Source organism: Cydia strobilella, chromosome 23 (assembly GCF_947568885.1).
Source record: "Cydia strobilella chromosome 23, ilCydStro3.1, whole genome shotgun sequence".
Lineage (NCBI taxonomy): Eukaryota > Metazoa > Arthropoda > Insecta > Lepidoptera > Tortricidae > Cydia > Cydia strobilella.
The window spans coordinates 8,904,409-8,928,669 of record NC_086063.1 but is presented as its reverse complement, the minus strand read 5'-3'; the positions used below and the strand labels follow the sequence as shown (position 1 = coordinate 8,928,669).

At 36.5% G+C, this 24,261-nt stretch overlaps 2 protein-coding genes across 2 annotated transcripts in view; both read left to right on the top strand.

The window, feature by feature from the left end:
* Window positions 1–24,261, top strand: part of LOC134751710 (uncharacterized) — a 161,823-nt gene that overhangs the window by 97,543 nt on the left and 40,019 nt on the right. The gene's annotated exons all lie outside the window — the stretch shown is intronic.
* Window positions 7,072–9,794, top strand: LOC134751711 (uncharacterized). Its single transcript, XM_063687156.1, has 5 exons — window positions 7,072–7,182; window positions 7,308–8,092; window positions 8,352–8,522; window positions 9,481–9,744; window positions 9,777–9,794. Exons 1-5 carry the CDS (start codon window positions 7,113–7,115, stop codon window positions 9,792–9,794), a joined length of 1,308 nt encoding a protein of 435 aa, XP_063543226.1. The 5' UTR covers window positions 7,072–7,112.

The following is a 24,261-nucleotide window of genomic DNA, read 5'->3' as shown; positions in this document are numbered from 1 at the left end:
ACTGTTGCTACTGCCAAGCACTCTGCGACGCGTCGCGGCGGCGCGCTTTCTTATTAAGTTTTTTTATACTACGAGATTATTTGGTCACCGACATTATGTCACCACTGATTTCAAGTTGTTTAGATTTTCACACCTCAAATTATACTTTTATATGATCAGTCCTCTTTACGAATGTCGTTTATTTCTTGTAAAGGTTCTGCACTGGAAAACATATATTTTGAGATTTTTGAGTCATCGCAAACAAACGAGATAAATAAAAGAAACTACGGCATAGGCATATTTTCACATACACAAACTAAATTCTAGATAGATATTGTGCGTAGATCTAGAATTACGAAAAAAAGCTGTCTTTCAGTACAACTAAGATGAATAGAGTTGCAACATCAGCAACATTTAAACTTATTATAATTATCATCATCATCATCATCATGTCAGCCGATAGACGTCCACTGCTGGACATAGGCCTCCCCCGAGGCTCGCCACTCCGACCGATCCTGTGCGATTATAATTATATTAAATGTAAATTTTACGGTTTAACTCACGTATTTTTAGTCACTCGCGCGACATGTTTCGTAGAGACTAGTACAGAGAAAGTACGCAGCGCGCAGCTAACGTGAACACTACTAACTTGAACGAGCGGGTATATAGCGATGTATTCAATTAAAAAAAACCTTGTTCTCCCACAGATAAAATTAAGTAAATACATTCATTTTGTAGCTCATTAAAGAGGCTAGCTTTGGTGAAAAACTTGGAGCGGTCTCTGACCTGAAAGTACTTTAAAAAAATATTGGTTTTTTTTTTGTATAGCAATATAACCAGTAATTGATGTCATATAATTCTCATTACTATACGCACAACATACGTGACGCACATCAAAATCGGGTGGCTAGAAAAAAAAAAGAAAAGGATCACATTTCGTTTTTTTTACAAAAAACTATATTGTTTTGCGATCTGAAATTTTGCATTCTTGTTACTAATAGAAAGCCACATCATCAAAAAAAAAATACAAGTCAAAGCTCGCTGGGGGCAGATTCACTTAGCTTATCCTGGCATGGCCTTTGAACATTTAAACTTAATTCGTAATCATGCTGTTATAAACGGACTGTGCCCCGCCTCCCCTTGAGCTCACTTCCTTCAGCGAGCAAGTTACAATTGCTCTCGGCCCCCCTTATTAATATACGTCATTAACTACAGAGTTTCTTTGCCACCTGGATTTTGGAGTGGGGGTTAAAGGAAAATGAGAAGCTGGGTTTTTGGATTGATATGGAGATTTTTTTTAATTGTCCGAGACGATAAATCTATCAAGATTGCATATTACGTATAGTGCGACAATAAAATAGGAGAAATTAAATAAAATGGAACTAAAATATTTCCATACTAAATTGTTGCCATGTTTAAGCATTTTACGTCATAAATGTGACAGTTACGTAGGAAGTGGCGCCCTCAATAATTTTCTACAATTTCTTGTCGGTTATAACCTATCATTTTATTAGCAATACCGAATTTCTTAAATAAATACCGAAAATTAAATATGTTATAATACATTATACTTCCATCCGATATCGGATCGGGTAATATGAAAATGCTCTTAAGCGCGCTCGAGACTACGCGGCGCGAAGCCGCGAACGCCAGTGTGGAGTCGATTTCGCTGATTAGCTAACTAGACTCCACACTCGCGTTCGCGGCTTCGCGCCGCGATTCGCGCACGAGTGTGGAGGGGCTTTACACTGAGGAAACGATTGTCTAAATTTCAGTTAATTTATGTCAAACGTTAATAAAATCTGAAACATATTTTCGTATATACATTGTGTTCCATCCATAACAGCCAAACCACGAGCCAGACTCTGACTTAACAATTTGTTGCGGTTCTGATCTTGTTTTGATACGACCTTGACGAACACTGATTGGGCATGAAAAATTGAATGAACGTCATACTTGAGATGCGCGTAGGGAATGCAATCACCGGCCAAACTTCATAACCGGTTTCGGTTACGATTATGCCCAAAAAATAATCGGTTATAATGAGTTATGCGGTTTTTTCGACAAAAATTTACAATCAAGTAATTAAAAAAAATACGCAGACAAATGTACAGTGAGTACCTATAAGTCTTCGTTTTTTGAAAACACACAAAATACAGTAAAAGTGAAAATATGACCTTGGACGTGATACAACATTTAATCAAAATGTTTCATAAATTAGGTAATTAGGTATATTTTGTTATTAAAATGTACATGAAGCTAGTCACAGGCGTTACAGCCAAAAGAGGCAGGATTTTTAAGTCATTAGAAGAACAATTCATAGAATTTTAGTCATAAATAAATAACCGAAAATAACCGTAACCGGTTATTTGAGTTTCCAATAGTCGGTTATGAAATTTTGTCAAAATAATCGGTACTGATTATTTCGGTTACGGTTATAACCGATTTGCATTCCCTAGATGCGCGTCAATCACCGAGGTCGTATCAAAGCCAGTTCAAACGCGTAACAAATTGTTAGAATCGCCTCATTGTCTAGAAGCGACCTTACGGATTATTTTCAGTAGAAAATCTGCATCCACAACAGCCGAACCAGATTTCCCAGACGTACTGACTGATTTGCATAAAATGTTTGCGCTCTTTTTCATTTTTATTTCAGACAACCAGACCAATTACTGGTTTATGAATTTTAACACTAGCCACGTCAAATTAAGCCGAATATGGGCAATCAGGGGAAATAATTCGTGTAGTTTTGTAAATTGGTACAATTATATCTCGTGGTGTCCAGATGAACATACTAAAAGTCGTTGGGGGTGGGGGTGTGCTGAGGGTGTAGGGGGGTTGTAGGTACCTTTTTCCAGATTTTTGCTCCTATCTGAATATCTGTACGAATATCATTATACTACTACAGTCAAAAGTTTTAACACATTTTTTTTAGAAATTAGGTCATAATTATTTATACTTTACGCTCAATACTTTAGGAGCTACAGGCTGTGTTACGAAAGAGAAAAGAAATAGACGATTTAAGAAAACATCCTTTTTTTCGTAGTTGTTCATCATAACTCAAATTTTTAGTTTAAAATAAGCAAGTTTAGTCACCTGCTGATCAAAAATTAAAAACCGGCCAAGAGCATGTTCAGATTGCTCAGTGTAGGGTTTCGTAGTTGGCTTACTAAAGACTTTCAAGGAAAACTATAGCTCACTTACCGCATCAAGCTTAAATCATATAGTACTAAATTCACAATGCTTTCCCAAATCATCAGAACCGGGAACAAATTTGAGCCCCAACTGTAAATGCCTATCCATTGTTTTGTTATCTTCTAATGAGGATTGCGGGGAATATAATTCGACGGTGAGGGTCTCATCAGGGTCTTCGATAATGTGTTACACGGATATACAAGTTTAGTGGAATAATTAAATCATAGGAGACAAACAAGCAGACGGGTTACAAGTGCGTTGTCGGATTTTAACGCTCTTTTCTTGAAGGTTTGTATCGGTCAGGAAATACCGCGGGAATCAGTTCATTTCACAGTTTAGCCGGGCGAGGTAGGAACTTCCTGGAGTTACAAATTTATATTTGGTTCCTTATGCCTCCTCTACACTATCGGCGATGATCGTTGATATCATCAGTATCATTGTCTATCATTGGCAAGATCATCGTGCAAGCATTCACATGATCGCCTGTACAACGCAACTACAGGTGGTTCAGGTGGGATCGTGGTCAAACGCCTGCCTATTCATCATAAAAAAAAACTACCCGGCGATTCCCTTTGACGCGTGCCCAAAAAGCGGACAACTCACGGGCCGCAGGCGATGATAGACGATGACTGCGGGGTATGCCCTCTACATATTAAAACATTAAAACACTATCGTGCCCACCAGTCATCGTCTATCATCGCCGATAGTGTAGAGGAGCTATTAGGTTTTTATTTGGTTTCTCACCTCTTAGAGTTTGTGGTCATTTTGTCTTATTTCAACCTGTTTTTAAGAGCGAGACGAGCGCTATCTGGCGTGGGATGGAATCCAAGCTTACAAGTAGCTTTTGTGTAGTAATTAAGACTTAAGAAGTTTTCAAGCCGTCCAAATATCTAGAACGTAGTATAATCTAGTTGTGAAAACATATGTATTATTATGTATGGCCATATGCTTAGACGCCTTCAACATCCAGGTTCATCAATAGGAGGAGCTTGCCGAGGACAGAGATAAGTGGCGCAAACTGGTATTCGACGATCGTAAAATCCACGATGACTCTTGGTTTAAGACACTCGCAAGTAAGCGAGCTGAGCGTCATCAGCGCGACATCTGTTCGCCACGGGCACTGCCTGCCTTGCGGTCGTGGTTGCCGCTCCCGTATTGCCTTACACAGCCATGTGAAACATTGTCACCCTACCTGACACTGTTTATATAGTCTACAATGGACTGAAAGGCCAATGATGATGATGCTTAAGGCCGTTCCATCGGTTTGCCGCTGTCACTGTCACATTTCGCAAGAAAGAACGGGAAAGATCATACGCGCCAAGTGTCAATTGTGATCGAATTTTGTCGATTTTTATTCGTTACCTTGCAATATCGAAATTCGAAAGCTATGAAATTACTATTTAGGTTAAGATTGTTTTTTCTTCTTTTTATGTTTATAGTATCACATAATAAATAACCGAGTAAAGTAGGATTAAAAGTCCGAGTTAGAGGTTACTTTGGGAATTAATTGTATCGAGCGAAGTGTCATAATTCGTGTATCGGAAGCTATGTTGTTAAAGATAATATAGTCAAGAACTACATATATTTTTTCCACGTCTACAAATATCAACGCCTCTTAGAAAAACATGATCATATAAAGAGATTTTTCGCGTTCTGGCTCAGGGAACCGCCTTAAATCGAAGAATAAACTCACTTCCAGAAACTATACTTCTCCGTACGCTAGGTGTGAGAATAGTGTGCATAAAATCGGAACGTGCCCTGATAACAAATACAATGACGTAATACTATTATCACGAGGACAGTGAAAAGGGTACGCCTAATAGTTAGTAAACGTTTATTAATTGATACAATAATGGTGGAGGTGGAGGTGGGATGGGTGGAGCGGTTATGTTATGAAATATGAGTGTATTTTGTGACTGCTACATAATGAAAGGCATTAAAACTTGAGTATGAGTTTATGAAACGAACGAAGTAAGTTTCATAATAAAATCATTCAGTATTTAATATAGTGTTTATCTCATTGTACCATATTTTACGCAAATAAAGAATATTTATTATTATTCTCTTTATTTATTTATTTTCTTATGTTAGGTTTTTTATAATATGGATATAAAAGTAAAATATAAAAACACTTACAAAACAATACAAAATACATATAAACAAATTATAAAAAACCTAACCTAGGGTGCCGCCAGCAGCGGGGCAGGGCCCAAGCTGCCGGTGGTCAGGGCCGCAGAGAGAGGAACCGGCGGACTATCCGCGCCGTGTCCAAGATCACCGCCTTCTGCATCTGACCCTTGATCCAACCACCTAGCGAGAGTCTCTCAAGGTGTTGGTCGAGACTCTTCGCTATGAGACCGTTCGCTGAAACGACTATCGGGACAATGATCGTCGAATCAACATCCCACATGGCGGTTATCTCGTGAGCCAAGTCTAGGTACTTACTGGACTTGTCCTTCTCGGCTTTCACGAGATTCTCATCATGGGGGATGGTGATGTCGACGAGCACGGCTCGGCGCTGCGATTATTATTTTATTATTATTATTATTATTATTATTGTTAATGCCTAATTATGCACAGTTCTTAAACTGTAAATATGATTTTTAGTAACTTCTGAGACATTTGTTGGTAACGGTAGACGTGAAAATTGTTGGTGCCTATAAATTGATTCGCCCAAATATTTGCAGCGTTTCATTTCAATGTAGGTATTTTCCCTGCATTTTGTGTAATAAATTATCATAATTATTAGGATATAAAACCTAATACTTTCACTCATACGTACTTACTAATAAATTATTTACCAATTTATTCGTTACAGCATTTGCAATGTACAGTCGCCGTCAGATATATCGGACCGTCCGAGGTGCTCAAAAATATCTGAACACGCACTTAACGCCTTGACAATAGAGGCGTATTCAGATATTTGTGAGCACCCTGGCCGCTCCGATATATCTGATGGCTACTGTACAAAAGACGTCTTGTATAAATTGTGTTAAAAAAGTTTTTTACTTCTATTAAATGTTTATACGTTATCATGCCACTTACTGTTCGTTGATTTGTTAATCTGATATTAGTAATTCTAATTTATTATGTGGATTGAGTTCAGCGCTAATCCGAATTACAATTTGCAATTATTGGTGACTTCCGTGAGTCAGATAATACGTTGTGTCAGTCAATGTAATTAAGTATGAAATATTCAGTAGGTGTTTATTCACAATGACATACAAACGACACACAAAACTTGTCACGTGTATGTAACAACGCTTTTATGAAGGCCATTTAACCTCCAAAGGCCCAAGGTCCTACCTATAGTACTTCTTCAGTTCGATGAAATTTAAACCCTGTGCAATTGGAACAGAGTTGCATTTCTTTTGTTTCGTTAAATTTTCAAACAAAGGCAAACTCAACTCTATTCCTTGCACTATAGGTTCATATTTCAGTGACAAATTTTAGATTTTTCATTTGTATGGCTGGGCCTTAGGAGGTTAAAAGTTTCACTACACACACTATCCGTCTGCTCGTTTGCCTCCTGTATCATAAAAAAATTTATATATTCAGATGTGAAAAAAATTCTTGAAACACTTTTTTCTTCTAATTAAAATAGAAATTGTTCGTGATTTAGAGTAAAAATAAAGTAAACATTCCCATAAGTATCTAAAAAAAGTGTAGTTTAATGCAACTTTCAATAAAATGACCATCTCTTTATGTTGAGGTGTTATTGAATGTTGAATTGATATTTTTACATTACATTTACATTTGAAATTCTAACATAAAATTGTAATATGTCGTTCTATGTTACTGTATCAATGAAACTGGGCTTTATATTAAAAACCGGTCATAAAAACTCGTGCAATAGGTAAACAATAAAATATTGTTAGTAAAATATTTTAAAGTGTATATAACCATAACGTTTCAATATTGATATTATTTCTAGAATTATGCGTGAAAGCAAAGATGTCTTTAAAAGTTATACATATTGGAGTTTTCGTTATTCTCGTACTCATGTCGGTAAGTGTTTATTTTATAAATGTAATTAATGTATACACTAAAACTTGGTTAGTCCAACAGATAAAAAAGGTACTTTTGAAATACTTGGATAGCATAAAATAACAACTGATTTTTTAAGGTACTAGTCCACAATATCGAAATTGAGCCAAATGAGACAATTTTGTCTGAGATTTCAAAAAATATATCGCTCGTGAATCATCTATTACAAGATTTGATGAAAAAGTACGAACTACTTAAACATTTAACTCACACAGAGACGGATAATATTAGCCACAACACGAATAAGACTTTAAATGATTTCATCAAAATGAAGTCACATTTTAAAATCAGAGCAAATAATAAGATAAAAGAGCCAAAAAAGACTCTTAGTGCAACTGAATCTTATATAGATCAATTAACTGAAGACAATGTCAGTGGGATACATAAGAAAAAAACCCTAAACGGAAAGAAAACCAATGTAAAGAGTCATTATCGTCCAGGAGATACTAAGGTCCAGTTAGGATACCCTCTCAAATCAGAAGGTAAGACTGTATTCTTTACTGATGAATCATCTGAAAATAATACGGAAGAGAAAAATTACAAAAGGAAGCCAAGGGAAAAAAAGGTTTTCGGTATAAAGGACAGTATTTCATCAGATTCGCAAGAAGATACATTTGTAACAAAAAAATCTCAAAGTTCAACAACACAAAAGAAAATTAAATTAAAAGAAAACCTTAAGCACAAAACGATAACAACTCCAAAAGATTATTTAGATGACGGAATACTTAGAGGTAATCCAAAAGAAAGTGAAGAATCAGAAGATGTAAAAAAAGTGTTAGTGATTCATTTAGATAGTAAGAAAAATCCTAATGTAAATCGACTACGACCATCTAATCCAAACGAAGTGAAAATTGTGTCAACAAAACAGAAGGTATTAAATATATTATATTTTTCGCTTAATGGCATTACATAAATGTATTTCTAACCATAATTTTTACAGTTAGAATCAACACACTCATGAATTCTGAATGTCGTACGTCGCGTCATCTGGATCATCTTTACTTAAATATTTATGAAAATGTTCTTATTAATAAACTTATTCTTAAATTTGAAAATGGTTATATTCACAGTGAATGCATTTATTTGTAACTGCTAGTTTATAAGCATTAAAAGAGGGTTTATATTTTTAGCAACGCACAACGAAGTCAACTACTCGTATGTTTAAATCGGATATTACAGCCGACCCTAATTCAGATTTAGAAGATCATAAAGCGTTGCAAGAAGAAATTTTAAGAGCGAAAACACTACGACAAGCCCTCGGTGATGCCTGCATCATACTTGTTAATAGGAAATGTAAAAAGGTAATGAATTTGAATTTATATTTAATTTGAAGTTTACGGGGAGCAGCGGTGTGAGTAAAAGCACAGAGGAATAAGTAAGCTGTGAGTGCTGTAAGTGATAAACTTAGACTATTCTGTATAAACTAGTGCTTATATGCAGGGGTCATAATACGACATTCATAATCTACGGCGATTCAATATTATCTTAACTGGATAATATTTTGCTGACCGGCACATAAAGTAATAATATATAATCAAGAGTACTTACCTACTAAAATTTTGTTAATACTTTGATGTTTCGCTTCTGTGCTGAACATAACAATTTTAAAGGCTCCTGACTCTCAGGCTAATTGGACGTGCACCTGACATCCAAACGATAATTGAATCATATTGGAATCATATCAGTTAGCGTCATTCGCGCGATCATTTCGCTCGGACTTGTCCGTACAAGTATTAGTGCGGGTGAGACGTCCGCGCGAATGACAGCTAACTTATATGATATCAATATTAATCCAATACCGTTTTGATTTCAGGTGTGCACCTGAGTGTTTTAAGATTGACTGTTTTAAATATTGAAATGACAAACAGGAATATGTTTTTTTTTAAGAAATCTACTGAGCTCGTCTTTGTAACAATAATAATTTACCGATTTTGAATTCTGAATAAATAGAATAAATAAATAAAATGAGGCGAGGAAATCGCTCCTTGATTTGATAGAAACTAACTAACTATTTTGGCTCAGTGATCCAAAGAGAATCTTGGCCTCCGAAACCAGAGCGTACCACCTCTGTCCCGATCCTGCGCAACTAGATAGAAAAATAATGAAAAATCCTGATTTGATAGAAAAATAATGGTTAATCATTGCATTTAACACGTACGAGTATTAAAATTCAAAATTACGTGCATCGCTTTTTTTTAAACAAGCGTAGTTATTGTGTTCGTATCTGTAAATGATACATAAATAGTTTAAAATTTGCAGGTATTAAAAAATGTCCTAAAGGATATCTGCAAGAAGGATAAAAGATGCTCAAGTAATTTCAACAAAGATTTTACTGACAACGGAATTGCTGCTTGTGACGAGGAGTTTAATAATCCAAATGGAAAAACAGGCCGAAATGTTCATCATGATAAGCATTTTAGTGATTATAATGATGATGAATCAGATGATGATCGCGGTCAGGATGACGACGAGGAACTGACTGGGGGTATTTATTTACATGATTTTCGAATGAATTGTATAAATGTTATGCTAAATCCTTGTACAAATCGACTAAGCCCCACAGCAAGCTCTAAAACTTGTGTTGTGGGTACTCAGACAACGATCATACAAATTATATATTTCTTTCATTTACAGCACAATTCTTTGATTATACAAGACAAGGGATGTTAGACATGACATGTCTACACGCTATAAGCGACGTTAAAAAGGTATTAAATATTATCTTGTGCAGGTTAAATATTTTTAGTTACCGTACCTAAACAATTGACATAAGCTATTATATTATTACTGCTGCAGCAGCTCTGCTGCTACCGCTATCAATATATTTTCCTTTTGATATATTTATAATCTAAATCTAAAGATGGCACCTGAGGCATAGTGCCGAAGATGCTGGCAGCATTTCCTCGCTGAATCGCAGTGGTTATTCGTTAAGCGAAGAAGCTGCCAGCTCAGCTCTTTTGTCTCCAAAATATTACTGTTTGTTTGACTATTGTCTTGTTGCAAATAAAATAATTATTTTTGTCTTTACTTAGTTTCTTTTCTATTGGAAGTGACAGATGTATCTATGTAAAATGTATAATAGGTTTAATAATATGAATTCTAATAATAATTTGAATTATTACGAAAAATATTATTATTTCACACCAGCAAACGCTACAATTATTATTTTTCACTTTTATGATTCTACAAAATTTGATAATATTTATGGGATATTTTCTAAGCCTTCGTTCATATTATTATAAGTATTAAAAACAACACGTAGCACAATTTTCAGACACTTCTAAATAAAAATATTTCTTTATTATGAATTTCTCTCTGGTTTAGCTCATTGGTTAACTAGTAGAGAATGCCTTAAGGCATTAATTCCGCCATATGTACTGTTATGTATTGGGAAATTAAATAAATAAAAATATTTTTCAGCCCAAAATTGCAGAAAGGACAAACCTCATCAACATCGACACCAAAACCAACGACGTCCACATATTACGTGATAAACTAGAAAACGCTTGCCGAAAAGTATCCTTCGATAAATGCAATAAAGCTTGTAAATCCGCAAGCAACAAAACTTGCAAAAAACACGAATGTGTTACTGCGAAGGAGAAGGCTTTAAGAAAAAGTTGTAAAAAGCGATGTATGGAAATCTATGGATATCAAGAAAAAAGTTCCAGTGAGAGTGACTCAGACGAAGACTCGGACGAAGATTCAAACAGTGATAAAAGTAATTTAAAATAATTATACGAGTAAATTTATTTTAGTTTTCATAAATCATTTATTTTGCTTAAAACATGGTACAAGAGATGGTCAACAATTATAAGTGAAGCACACATATCACCAGTAGCTGGCATGCAAAATTTACAACACTACACCTACAACATTTTAAATCAACAGCCATAACTATAAAATATGATTAAGTAATGCAAGCAAGCACGCAAGCAGAACCACATAAAAATATTAAAATACATTAGTAATACCACACATTTAAGTAAGTTGCTGATCTGACAAAGTTAAAGCTAAAAAATAAGTTTTGTGATCTAGAAATCTTTGAAAATTTGACGTTTCCTGCAGTAATGCATTTGGCAGAATTATCCAGCAGTATTTACTCCATCCACAGAATATCCGACTGCATTATTCCCGATAATGCCCATCGATGTTACTGCCCGGATTTTAGACATTTGGGAGAGCAATACATTTCGCAGTAATGTCATGCTACATTACTACTGTAGAATAGAAGCTGTTGTAGTCTTAATCCGAACAGTACCTTTAGAAGAGTAGGTATATATAGACAACATTTTCATTTGTCGTCTATTTACCGCTATTCACTTTGGCGCTCTAAATTATTCATGTCAACGATAAAGGACCTAGATTTTTAACTACAAAACTTATCGACATTGCTATTACCGGGCGGCAGTCACGATATTCCGGCATCCGGAATAACCGGAAATAGTTCTGCTAAATTATTCCAAGTGTCCAAACTCGCTGACTGTTGAGTCGGTAAGAATAGACTTTGTCATGGTTTCGGAAGTTAGGTTAAAACTTGAATGTGTTAACTAATATTCATAGTGAAACAAAAGGTTTTTTAAAGGATTATATCCCGTAAGTATAATAAATTTAAAATACATACCGAAGTCTCGAATCTTTTATAGCGTTTGTGGTCAACGGTAAGAGAACGGGATGGTGATAATCAGTTAACAGCGAAAGACTTTTAGCAAACTATGATGGTGATGATGCTTCTGACCGATCGGCCACAGCGACTGAGTAGGCAATTTTTAATTCACGTTATCAGAGTGTAGCTGATCCACACTCTGAAAGGGGCCCACTGATTATCAGCCCGCCGGACGATATCAGCCTGTCAGTTAGAACAAAAATTTGACAGTTTAGGTGGCTCACGTACCCTATCTTCTTGCTAAATACTCGAGCGCATTTTGGGTACGTCAGCACACCACCTACAGTATAGTTGTACGGAATTGAGGTTGGCAGCCGAGCCTTAAGCTCATCGTTTTCTGTCAAACTATGGAGCAGGTATGAGATACGTTTCTTACGTGTAGAATATCAGACCAATTCGAACGTCAACATCAGTGATATTTGAATCATGTTTATATAGTTATCGTGCATAAGGATTCCCAATAACATTGTATAAATATTAAAAGTTTGCTCAAACAGTCAAATCTTCATATCAACGCAATCCTTTCACTAATATTTCCCCCGATTTGAATTTTGTTTTTTTTCCTCAAAATCTAATCCTCGAAATCACTGGGGTTATAAGGGCCTCAATGGTACTTGAGTACCATTCTTACGTGACTATAGGATTTTGACTAAGGGTAGGTAATGTGGGGAAATGGAATTATCGATAAACAATTTAATGGAGGGTCGTGGATATGGAGACATTGGTTAACGATTATTGACTTGTTTTAAATTGTTTATTGATGTAGTGTTGTCGTGTTGTGTGAATGGTGAATTTTTAACATTCAAATTGAGCGTGGATAAACAAAACGGGAAACCACAAAAAAACGGAGATCTAACGAACATTTTATGTAAAGATTATGTTGCGGATAGTACATTAAATTAAACTTTAGATTAACATTAATATTTTTTTTTGGAAGCGTAAACACCAAGATCATAACATAAAGAATCTCAAACTTAATTTAATGATTTCGATTTCACAAGAATCGATTTTTCTATTTATCTTTTGTCTGCAGCATGTTTAGAACACAGTCTCCGTAATTTTTTTATGATATAGGAGACTAACTAGCAGACGACTCGCCTGATTATAATCCAAGTACCGTCGAAAATCAATTACCGTCGTGTAGCCCATGGACACCTGCAACATCATAGGGTTTGCAAGTATGTACTTTTCCGGCCTTTAAGATTAGAGTACGCTCTATTCCTAAGTGTTTGAAGGTCGTTTCTCTCCGGGAATACCGTGGGCGTCACTTCATTTCAAAGTTTCGCTTTGATCTATATCTTCAGCAGTGACTGAGTAAAATAATCTTCTTATCCAATAAGAAACTTTTGGATAGCGCAACATTTTAATCAGTTTCGCACTGCACCACTAATCCTCGCACCCTACTACTAATATCGATACCTTACTATTTAAACTATCGATACCAGTACATCTCTGTCATGTTTAGCACACAGACTGCCGTAGGTCTATAAAATCGGAGCTAAGCTTTTGATTTGAGTGCGGGCACGTGAATTATTTGCGGCGCAACCGGGCTTACCTTCTCGGAATCTGGATAATTTATACTATTACTGTTTATTTTATGTAGAAATAACTATATTTTAACCTATTATTATTATTATTTTTTGTATTATTACTTCAGACCTACTGGTGCATATATATGCAGTTAGTAAACTATGTAAGAAAAACTTTAACTACGCGGCTGCTATATAAAACAGAAGTCATACCAATCATCTAATCTAATTATGTTTAATATAATTAATGTAATTACCGGGTCTAACGCGATTAAATTTCATTATTTTACCTTTTAAAAAGGTAAAATAATCCGGGTCGCCAGACCCGGTAATGATATTAATTATGTGTACAAAACGCGAGAGATTAAAGTGTCTAATTATGTTATTTTTTGAATAGAAACTACGAAAATATACCTAGACAGAAAGATTTATCACCTTTAACCTTTTATTTTTTTAAATAAATAAATAAATAAATAAATAAAGGACATTCTTACACAGATTGACTAAGTCCCACAGTAAGCTCAAGAAGGCTTGTGTTGTGGGTACTTAGACAACGATATATATAATATACAAATACATAAATACATACAAAATACCCAAGACTCAGGAACAAACATCATCACACAAATAAATGCCCTTACCGGGATTCGAACCCAGGACCATCGGCTTCACAGGCAGGGTCACTACCCACTAGGCCAGACCGGTCGTCCAAATTCTTATCGGTTTATAATTGGTTTACCAATTTGACTTAGGTACCTGTTATTTAGCGTTTTATTTTGAAAAATATTTTCTTTGTGTGCTCTGAAACATTTCAAGAATCTCTTCAATGGTTGGTCTGTTTATTATGGCTCTTCTACACCATAGGCCATGATGGGAAATTGCAGGTGATCTCGATCGTGTGAAGGACTGAATGGCCCAAGATCGGCGATGATGGAGTATAATCGCCAATCTGTCGGTTTTCGGGCAAACATCAAAGGAAGTGGCGGCCATGATTGTCGGCCGAAATCTGATACGACCTTCAACCTACAAGAAAAAATCTTACTCCCGTCCTAAAGACCGGCAACGCACTTGCAACTCTCGTGTTGCAGGTATCCATGGGCAACGGTAATCGCTTACCATCGGGCGATTCGTCTGCTTGTTTGCCTCCTATATTATAAAAACATACTAAGCACTCTTTTTACTTATTATACCTATATCATCATCAAACACACAAACGTAACCCCTACCACCCTGTCAATAGAATCAAATTTGTAATGTTTACCGATCTATTTGGTGACTGTAGTACCCGTTTGAACCCGTTTTGAGTGCTCGAGAGTGCTCAGGGTGGAGTGGCAACACATGACCAATTAGTATGTTTTGGCTTTGGGTCTTGTGTGGATATAGGGAGTAAAATAATGTGAAATAATTAATTAAATATTAGAATTATTGACTAAACAAAAAATCTAAGCGAATTTCTTAAGGTACCTACCGTTCCAATTCAGACTATACCAACATTACTGCAGTAGTATTGCAGCGCGACATTACTGTCAACTGTATTGTTGCCGCAAAAGAAAAAAATACACGCAGTAACTTAGATTTTGACATTTGCAGCAGCATTCGGCAGTAATGTTGCATTGCTATTTATTTATTGATAAAAAAAAAATTACACAGCATTACAGTAGGTACTAATGCACTGCGAAATTTAGGACAAAAAGTAATACATACAAACAATACAATCTTGGACTAGGTATGACAATTTTTTTTTTACACAAATTCAAAGAAACGAGGTATATACACAAAATAAAACAATATACAAAGAAATATTAATAACTAACTGAGGACGGACGGTCATCCATTGCCTCTCAATTTTTTTTGCATTCCTCACAAATTAGCCTCTAACTACCGGCAAAAACGTCACAGTCCGGAGCCGACTTGAGAAGTGCTATATAATGAATTACTGCAGGAAACGTCAAAAAGCACATTTATATTACATTTGACGTTCCCTGCAGTACTTAATGAAGTCGGCAGCAATGACACGCCACGCACTAACGCTAATGCAGTCCGAATACGAACGGTACCATCAAAATGTATATGATTTAGCGTGTTTTGGCTTTCGATATTATTATTTTTATACCACGTCGGTGGCAATCAAGCATACGGCCCGCCTGATGGTAAGCAGTTACCGTAGCCTATGGACGCCTGCAACACCGGAGATATTACACGCGCGTTGCCGACCCGAACACTCCTCTCCCTCGTTGAGCTCTGGCAACCTTACTTACCGGCAGGAACACAACACTATGAGTATATAAGTATTAGGTGGTAGGTAGGGGGTATTGTTTTACAATAACTATGTAGGTATAAGAAGATGTAAGGATTCAGGTAATGTAAATGATATCTTAATTATTGGTACTTAACTTACTGCTGTGGCGCAATGACCCGAAGTGGATCTTGGCCTCCGACACCAAAGACCGCCATGCTAGTCTGTCCAAAGCCGTTTCTGTCCAGTCGACGGCGCCGAGTTCACTAAGGTATTTTTGCACTCCGTCTATCCAGCGGCGCCTAGGACGTCCAGACGGAATTTGAATAGAATGACTGACTGACAGCTGTGGCGCAACGACCCGAAGTGGATTTTGGCCTCCGACACCAAAGACCGCCATGCTACTCTGTCCAAAGCCGTTTCTGTTCAGTCGACGGCGCCGAGTTCACTAAGGTATTTTTGCACTTCGTCTCTCCAGCGGCGCCTAGGACGTCCAGACGGAATTGTAATAGAATGACTGACTGACAGCAGTGACGGAACGACCCGAAGTGGATCTTGGCCTCCGACACCAAAGACCGCCGCTACTCTGTCCAAAGCCGTTTCTGTCCAGTCTGAAGTACCAAATGGCCGCCCTAGGTAATTATTACTAGTTAATTGTTTTTGTTAAAACGTAAAAAGTTAAATTCGCGCAAAGTAGTTTTTATAGACACATTATACATCAAAATAAACTCCAATATTTATTCAATTATTTAAGTTAACACATTCACACGTAAAATAAAACTATGAAAACGGATTATACCGAGTATATTGAATTTATAATACATCCCGACGTTTCGAACCCTTTACAGCTTTATATAATCCGTTTTCATAGTTTAATTTCATGAGCTACTATCGCGGTAACCGAAGACAATATTACAGACACGTGTTATAGTTACACGTGTTAAGGCCGTTCCATTGGTTTGCCGCTGTCTCTGTCACATTTCTCAAGAAAGAACGGGAAAGATCATGCGCGCCAAGTGTCAATTCTGATCGAATTTTGTCGATTTTTATTTATTTTAAAAACGTTACCCTACAATATCGAAATTCGAAAGCTATGAAATTATTATTTAAGTTAAGATTGTTTTTTCTTCTTTTTTTGTTTATAGTATCACATAATAAATAACCGAGTAAAGTTGGATTAAAAGTCCGAGTTAGAGGTTACTTTGGGAATTAATTGTATCGAGCGAAGTGTCATAATTCGCGTATCGGAAGCTATGATATTAAAGATAATATAGTCAAGAACTACATATATTTTTTCCACGTCTACGAATATCAACCCCTCTTAGAAAAACAGGATCATATAAGGAGATTTTTCGCCTTCTGGCTCAGGGAACCGCCTTAACCAAGGAGTAATACGAAAACATAACTTAATAAAGGTTACATAAGTAATTACTAATTACATAATGGTAGGATACGTGCCACACGTGTAGTAGACCGCGGGCCAGGAACAGATTTCCATGACCAATCGCCTCCCGGGCGAAAACTCGTATAGTGGTTAACGGCTATGTATGATGAAACCTCGTGAACGTCAGCTGCCGCTCCGTTGGTGGGTTGAGGAATGGCAGCAAATAAAGTCTATACAGTTTTTTTTGTCATCGCCTCCCACTTGATACTTTGTCAGATGATAGTTTAGATGCTATTGTGAATAAACAAAATCGTCAGCCGATTGTATCGCTGTGGAAAGACCGTGTTACGCGTTTCGGTGGCTGCCATTCCTCAACCCACCAGCGGAGGGGCAGCTGACGTTCAGGAGGGTTCATCATACATAGCCGTTAACCGCTATACGAGTTTTCGCCCGGGAGGCGATGACTGACGAAATTTGCGCCTGGCTCGCGGTCTATAGTAGGTATGCCTAAATGCCAATCGTAAGCTCCGTAGCGAACGATACGCTAATGTCAGTCTGTCGCACTTATATAAGAGGGATAGAGAGTTACCATTTCGTTAGCTACGGCGCAAGCGATTAGCATCTTGGCTAGGCCCTCTGGAGCTTTTTCAGACATTTTAGGGTTCCGTACCCAAAGGGTAAAAACGGGACCCTATTACTAAGACTCCGCTGTCCGTCCGTCTGTCTGTCTGTCACCAGGCAGTATCTCATGAACCGTGATAGCTAGACAGTTGAAATTTTCACAGATGATGTATTTCTGTTGCCGCTATTACAACAAATACTAAAAACAGAATAATATAAATATTTAAATGGGGCTCCCATACAACAAATGTGTTTTTTTACAGTTTTGTACTGGTTTTGACACGACCTTAACAATCGTCTTGGTCTCACGCATGACTTTCGCTTCATTTTGCTTGCACCGATCAGCGTGTTATGTGCGTGCGTTGAGTGTAGTGCTTAGAACGTGTGGGCAGCCCGTGCGCCGGCAGTTCCTCGGTCGGGCTCGCTCGCATTCGCAATCAATGTCGGGACAATTTTGTATTCGAACCAATTGTCGGGACAAATTTTTAGTTAAGTTAATAAAACGTGTAATCTTTAACAAGTTTTATTGAACATTAAAAACGATAGAACCCGAAAATTAATTAGCACGATCGAGCGAAATTCAAGGTCGTAACAAAATAAATCAAAACCGCAACAAGTTGATATATCTGAATTGGGCTCCAAAATTAGACCTCAAGTAATAGCTGGTACTTAAGCGGAAAATTACTATACAGTCCTATTTATAGTTTGTCAAAGGACTGTCTCATTTCAAACATATTAGACAGAGGGAATCATACTATCTTTATCTTACGGGCCAATTCGAACAATGATCTAGATATCAACTAGATATCCACTAGATATAAAACAGAAACGATAACGAGATATTTAAGAAAGTCATGTCAAATTTGACATTTCCGCGATTCCGAATGTCCTCTTGAACGATAACTTTAAGATTTGGGGGGATGTTGGGGAGCGGCCACGAGATCTTTTGCCCTCGACTTTCCATTGCACCACCAAGCGTTCCATGGAGCGTATAATCTTAGCATCAAGTATATTCATTTGTTTACACAAAACATATCATTTCAAACCTTCGTTTAAACACAGAACCCTCTGATTAAGGTGCTTCGTCGAAAGGATAATTGATGGGGCAGTAATGAGCCGGGAGTCGAACCGGCGACCCTAGGCGTATTATCAGGGGATCGGGGTATTTCAAATTAAGGTTTTTGTGCTGTGTAAGAATAGGCTGTCGGGATTTGGATTAGATTGCTACCTCGTTACCTGATACCGCTAGTTCAGTAACTATAGACCATTTTTGACACCGATTTAAATAGAATAAAGTGAGAGAGTCGGACTCGCGCAAGAAGGTTTCCGTACCATAACGGAAAAAAACAGCAAAAAAATTACGTTTGTTGTATGGGAGCCCCATTTAAATATTTATATTATTCTGTTTTTAGTATTTGTTGTTATAGCGGCAACAGAAATACATCATCTGTGAAAATTTCAACTGTCTAGCTATCACGGTTCATGAGATACAGCCTGGTGACAGACAGACAAGACGGACAGACGGACGGACGGACGGACAGACGGACAGACGGACAGACGGACAGCGGAGTCTTAGTAATAGGGTCCCGTTTTTACCCTTTGGGTACGGAACCCTAAAAAACGTATTTTCATAGAAATTTGACAAATGATGAGATTCCCACATTTTTTATTGAGAATGCCATGCAGAGTTAGCTTGGTCTGACCGTAGAATGTACAAGATTACTTGTCTTATATCAAAAGTGAGATCAAAATGTAATGATATTAGGTATTCGTACTTATAGAATTCAGAAAATATGTGATTACATAAATTATTTACAATGTTAACAATGTATGAGTATCTTCTGAACAAAGCGTCTGGTATTTACCAGTGCGCTAACCATCATCATCATAATCATGTTTTGGTACTTCCAAGTGGCCGCTAGTGGCCGCTATGAAGCTCAGTAGTGGTCAGAGTCCTGTGGTTAAGGTGCTTCGTCGAAAAGATAATTGATGGAGTAATGAGCCAGGACTCGAACCGGCGACCGTTTAATTATCAGGGGATCGGGGTATGGTTCAAATTAAGGTTTGTGCTGACTTGTAAGAATATGCTGTCGGATGGAGTTGGATTATATTGCTCTTGTTATTAGGGTTCCGTACCCAAAGGGTAAAAGCGGGACCCTATTACTAAGACTCGCTGTCCGTCTGTCCGTCTGTCTGTATGTCACCAGGCTGTATCTCATGAACCGTGATAGCTAGACAGTTGAAATTTTCACATACATACAGTTGAAATTTTCACATACAGTCTAAGGAAAAAACGTGCCTCGAAAATCAAGAAAATTTGATTCTCGTTCAGAGGGCGGTACTAGCTTTGGCCTACTGTCGTATAGATGGCGTTGACGGTTTCGTATGTTATTTAACAATTTTAACGCATATCAGTGAAAGAACTAATTAATGCAAATAAAAAAAATCATTTATCCATATTTAAATACATTTTATCGCATTTTTATAAATCTTAATTTTTAGTTTTAAAGTGTGTCGACAGATGGTAGTGAATTTACTAGGGTTACAAAATTTACTATGACAGTACCGCTCTAGTATAAGTTACTCTATGGTTCAGCGGTTTAAGCGTGAAGAGGTAACAGACATACTAAGTTACTTTTCCATTAATGTAACTAGTCGGGATTACTAGGAAAGTAGTAGGGATTAGTAGGGATAGTAGGTGCATACCTAGTAATAGGAGTAGTGAAACACTTCATTATACAAATTAAAACAGCGAGAAACGCCACGTGAACTTATCCACAAAAGAGTTCTTCTTCCCTTATCCCAGTTTATCTGGGGTCAGCCTCCTCTTTCTCCTCCTCCTCCGATTTCTGGGCTTTTAAATCCTTTTCCACAGTCGACCACCAGGTGGCTGGTTGTCTTCCTCTTCCTCCAGATTGTGTACTGATGTTGAGTAAGGTTTTCACGGAGTAGCTATCATCTCTGCGCATAATGTGCATACCAGCGAAGTCTTTTTCTCTCAGTTTATCTAAAAAACCTCTTCCAGTTAACCTATTATTAATAATAGGTTAACTGATTAACAAGCAAAAGTGTCTCCATCTAAAAAGTTTTCTAAACAAACAACATTGGTTTAGTATTCTTATGAAATAAAACTATGAAAACGGATTATATCGCGTATATTGAATTTATAATACATCCCGACGTTTCGAACCCTTTACAGCGTTCGTGGTCAACGGGTGACTGAGGAAAAATTACGTGCAAAAATACCCACATACTAAAAATAATGAACAATCATAGACTAAACTTTAAGGCTGGTTGTACATGCAAAATCGGTTCATAAGGCTAGTTATACACTACAAATTATTTTCAAGTAAAGATATATATATATACGCGATAAAAACTACGCCGGCGATATTATAATCCGTTTTCATAGTTTTACTTCATGAGTAACTATCGCGGTAACCGAAGTCAGTATTCTTACTTAAATTTTATAATCGCAAAATACGTCCTACATAAAATGTTTTTGTTAATTAAGTAAATGTTTTACTTTAAAATATTATTTTAAGTTATTGAGGACTTTACTGAGTGACTGATGGTATTAGAAGAGATTATTATGATTAATTAATAAATAAACAACTATCATTAATTACTTTAACGGGACTTCATCGCGTATTACTAAAACATTTTAATAACAAAACTTCCGTGAGACGTGAGACACAGACGTATTAAATATATTGACCCGAGTCCCCGAGTGACCCGTTATTAATATATTTAATACTTAAACATTGTTTAAGGACGGCATTGCCCCATGGTCTCGGAGGAAGACTGGCTAAATTTAAAAAACAACTTAGCCTTAACCTAACCTTAGCGTAACCTTATAGTATCATAGTTTTGCTTTTAGCTTTTAGGTAGTCACTAAGGAAGAGTGGTGTTCCTTAACACAAGTATTTATATACTTAAAAAGGGACACCGACCTGTATTTTGTTAAAAAGCTTGTTACTGAACTAATCATTTTTCATTTTAATATTGTCTTCGGTTACCGCGATAGTTACTCATGAAATAAAACTATGAAAACGGATTATATCGCGTATATTGAATTTATAATACATCCCGACGTTTCGAACCCTTTACAGCGTTCGTGGTCAACGGGTGACTGAGGAAAAATTAAATTCAATATACTCGATATAATCCGTTTTCATAGTTTTATTTTTCATTTTTTCATTTTCATTTTTCAAATAGAAACCAAAAACATTAACCAGTTTAAATTACCAAAGTTTCGTTTACAGTTGTGCAAAGTTTCGTCTAATTATCTACAATGGAACAAAACTTTGAATGTTTCAGAAATATCAAAGAAAACAATTTCCACCTGTACCTACGAGTATTTTCTTCCAAACTACGGAGTTTGCATACGTGTAACACGACAAAATTTCAAACTCGGGTAGAAGTTCGCACAAAAACACTCAAATTACATTAGCGTGCAGGAATACGAGTCAGATAAATAGGTATGGGTATTGGGTAAGCTAGAGAAATGTACGGAATATACGTCACCGATATCGAGTATTGTGGGGCAGTTACCGATATCGATATTTTGTCACCATTATGCCATTATTTACATATTTCATTTATTCAGCCACAATCTACATTGCATATTAATATAAAATTAATAATATCATGCAACTATAACAACTATTTCAAATTTTGATACAAGTTTTATCAACAATCTTCAACTGTGTTACGAACTGGTTGAAGTTTAGTTTTCGAAAACAAATAACAGTAAATTATTATAATTTTGCAAAAACGTTAACTTGAAAAACACTGTACATAATTATTAGTATTTTAAATCTTACACTTGGAAATACTATCAAAATAAGTAAGTAAGGATAAAAAACACTCAAATCAGTTTAGCGTGCAAAGGAATAAGAGTCGGATAAATAGGTATGGGTAAGCCAGAAGAATTGTACAGAAATACGTCACCGCGATCGGGTATTGCCGTTACAGAGGTATCGATATCGATACTCTTTATTTTGACAAAGTTATTGACAACTCTAAATTGCATGTAAAATAGAAATGGATGGAAAAAGTTCTACTACTTATTATTTTAATATGTGATGGGTTTTATGATTGAGATATTTATTTATTTTTTATTATCTCAAAACTAAATTTAAACATACTTGCGTAAAAAGTGTTTTTATTGTGGACTATAATCCACACCTCTAAACATAATATTGGACTAGTCTATATTATTAGCCTAATCTCCAGAAATTCATGAGTAGCTACCGAAGAATTCCATTATGCTCCCGGCTCCATCACCAGTTCACTACATCTATCAAATTATTGCTCTTAACCGCCTAAGAACAGGAGTTGGCAACCTGCGGCCACCACTGGTACAAATGGGGCTGGAGCTCCTCTCCTGCCTGTAACTGCGGGCACCCGGATCAGACTATCAACCACATCATTCTGGAATGCCCTCTTACTATATACACAGGCCATGTAGACGATGATCCTGTCAGATGAAGCATTCGCGTACCTGGGAAGGGCGAAATTTTACCTAACCATAAGTTTTGGTTTTTAAATACATTTTAATCCAGTGACATGTACATGTGCCATACGATAAAAAAATATTGTAATTTCATCTAGATAGCAAATAATTAAACTCAAAAACTAAAGAACAAGAAGTCACATTTTGTTCACAAGAGTGGCAAAGTAACTTGATGCAAATTTTGAGTAGTTTCCTCGTGATGGCTGGTTGAATTGAGTTGAATGATAGATAGAAGATAGTAATATCTTTAAGTTTTAGTGCATGAAAAATGTTGTGTTTCACTCTGCGGTAGCTTAACCCTCCTGCCTTGAAACCCTCGCAGCGCTCAAGATTTCACGTTATGAACCACTCGATACGCTTGTTGTTCAGTTTTGGAATCTTTCGCTTGCTCGGGTATCAATATCCAACAAACTAAATCGCCAACAAACTGGTAACAGTTTGGCAATGCATGAATTCTGATTGTAAGCATGTACCCTTTGTAAAAAAAAATAACACAAATAATAAATAAATAAATAAATAAATATTATAGGACATTCTTACACAGATTGACTAAGTCCCACGGTAAGCCCAAGGAGGCTTGTGTTATAGGTACTCAGACAACGATATATATAATATATAAATACTTAAATACATAGAAAACATCCATGACTCAGGAACAAATATCTGCGCTCATCACACAAATAAATGCCGGGATTCGAACCCAGGACCATCGGCTTCACAGGCAGGGTCACTACCCACTAGGTCAGACCGGTCGTCAAAAGAGTTAAATAACAACTTTTTCCCCTTGTAAAACAAACAACTATTGTTAGATAGTAATGAAGTTACTAAAAGCTAGTTAATTAAGCTAACAAAGATAAAACTACATGGAGTGATTCACTAACACTTTCCGGTAAAATCCTCAGATTGCATGTTTTAGCAGCATGAAAACCCCAACTTACAGTAAATTACTGCAAACTAGTTCCAACCAAACTTCACAAAGGCATTCAAATTACATTAAATACCGTGCATCCTGAGGGTTCCGTCAGAACTAGTATTTAAAATTATGACCTCTATTCTTTCATTTAGTATTTATCATTATTTTGAAAAGTA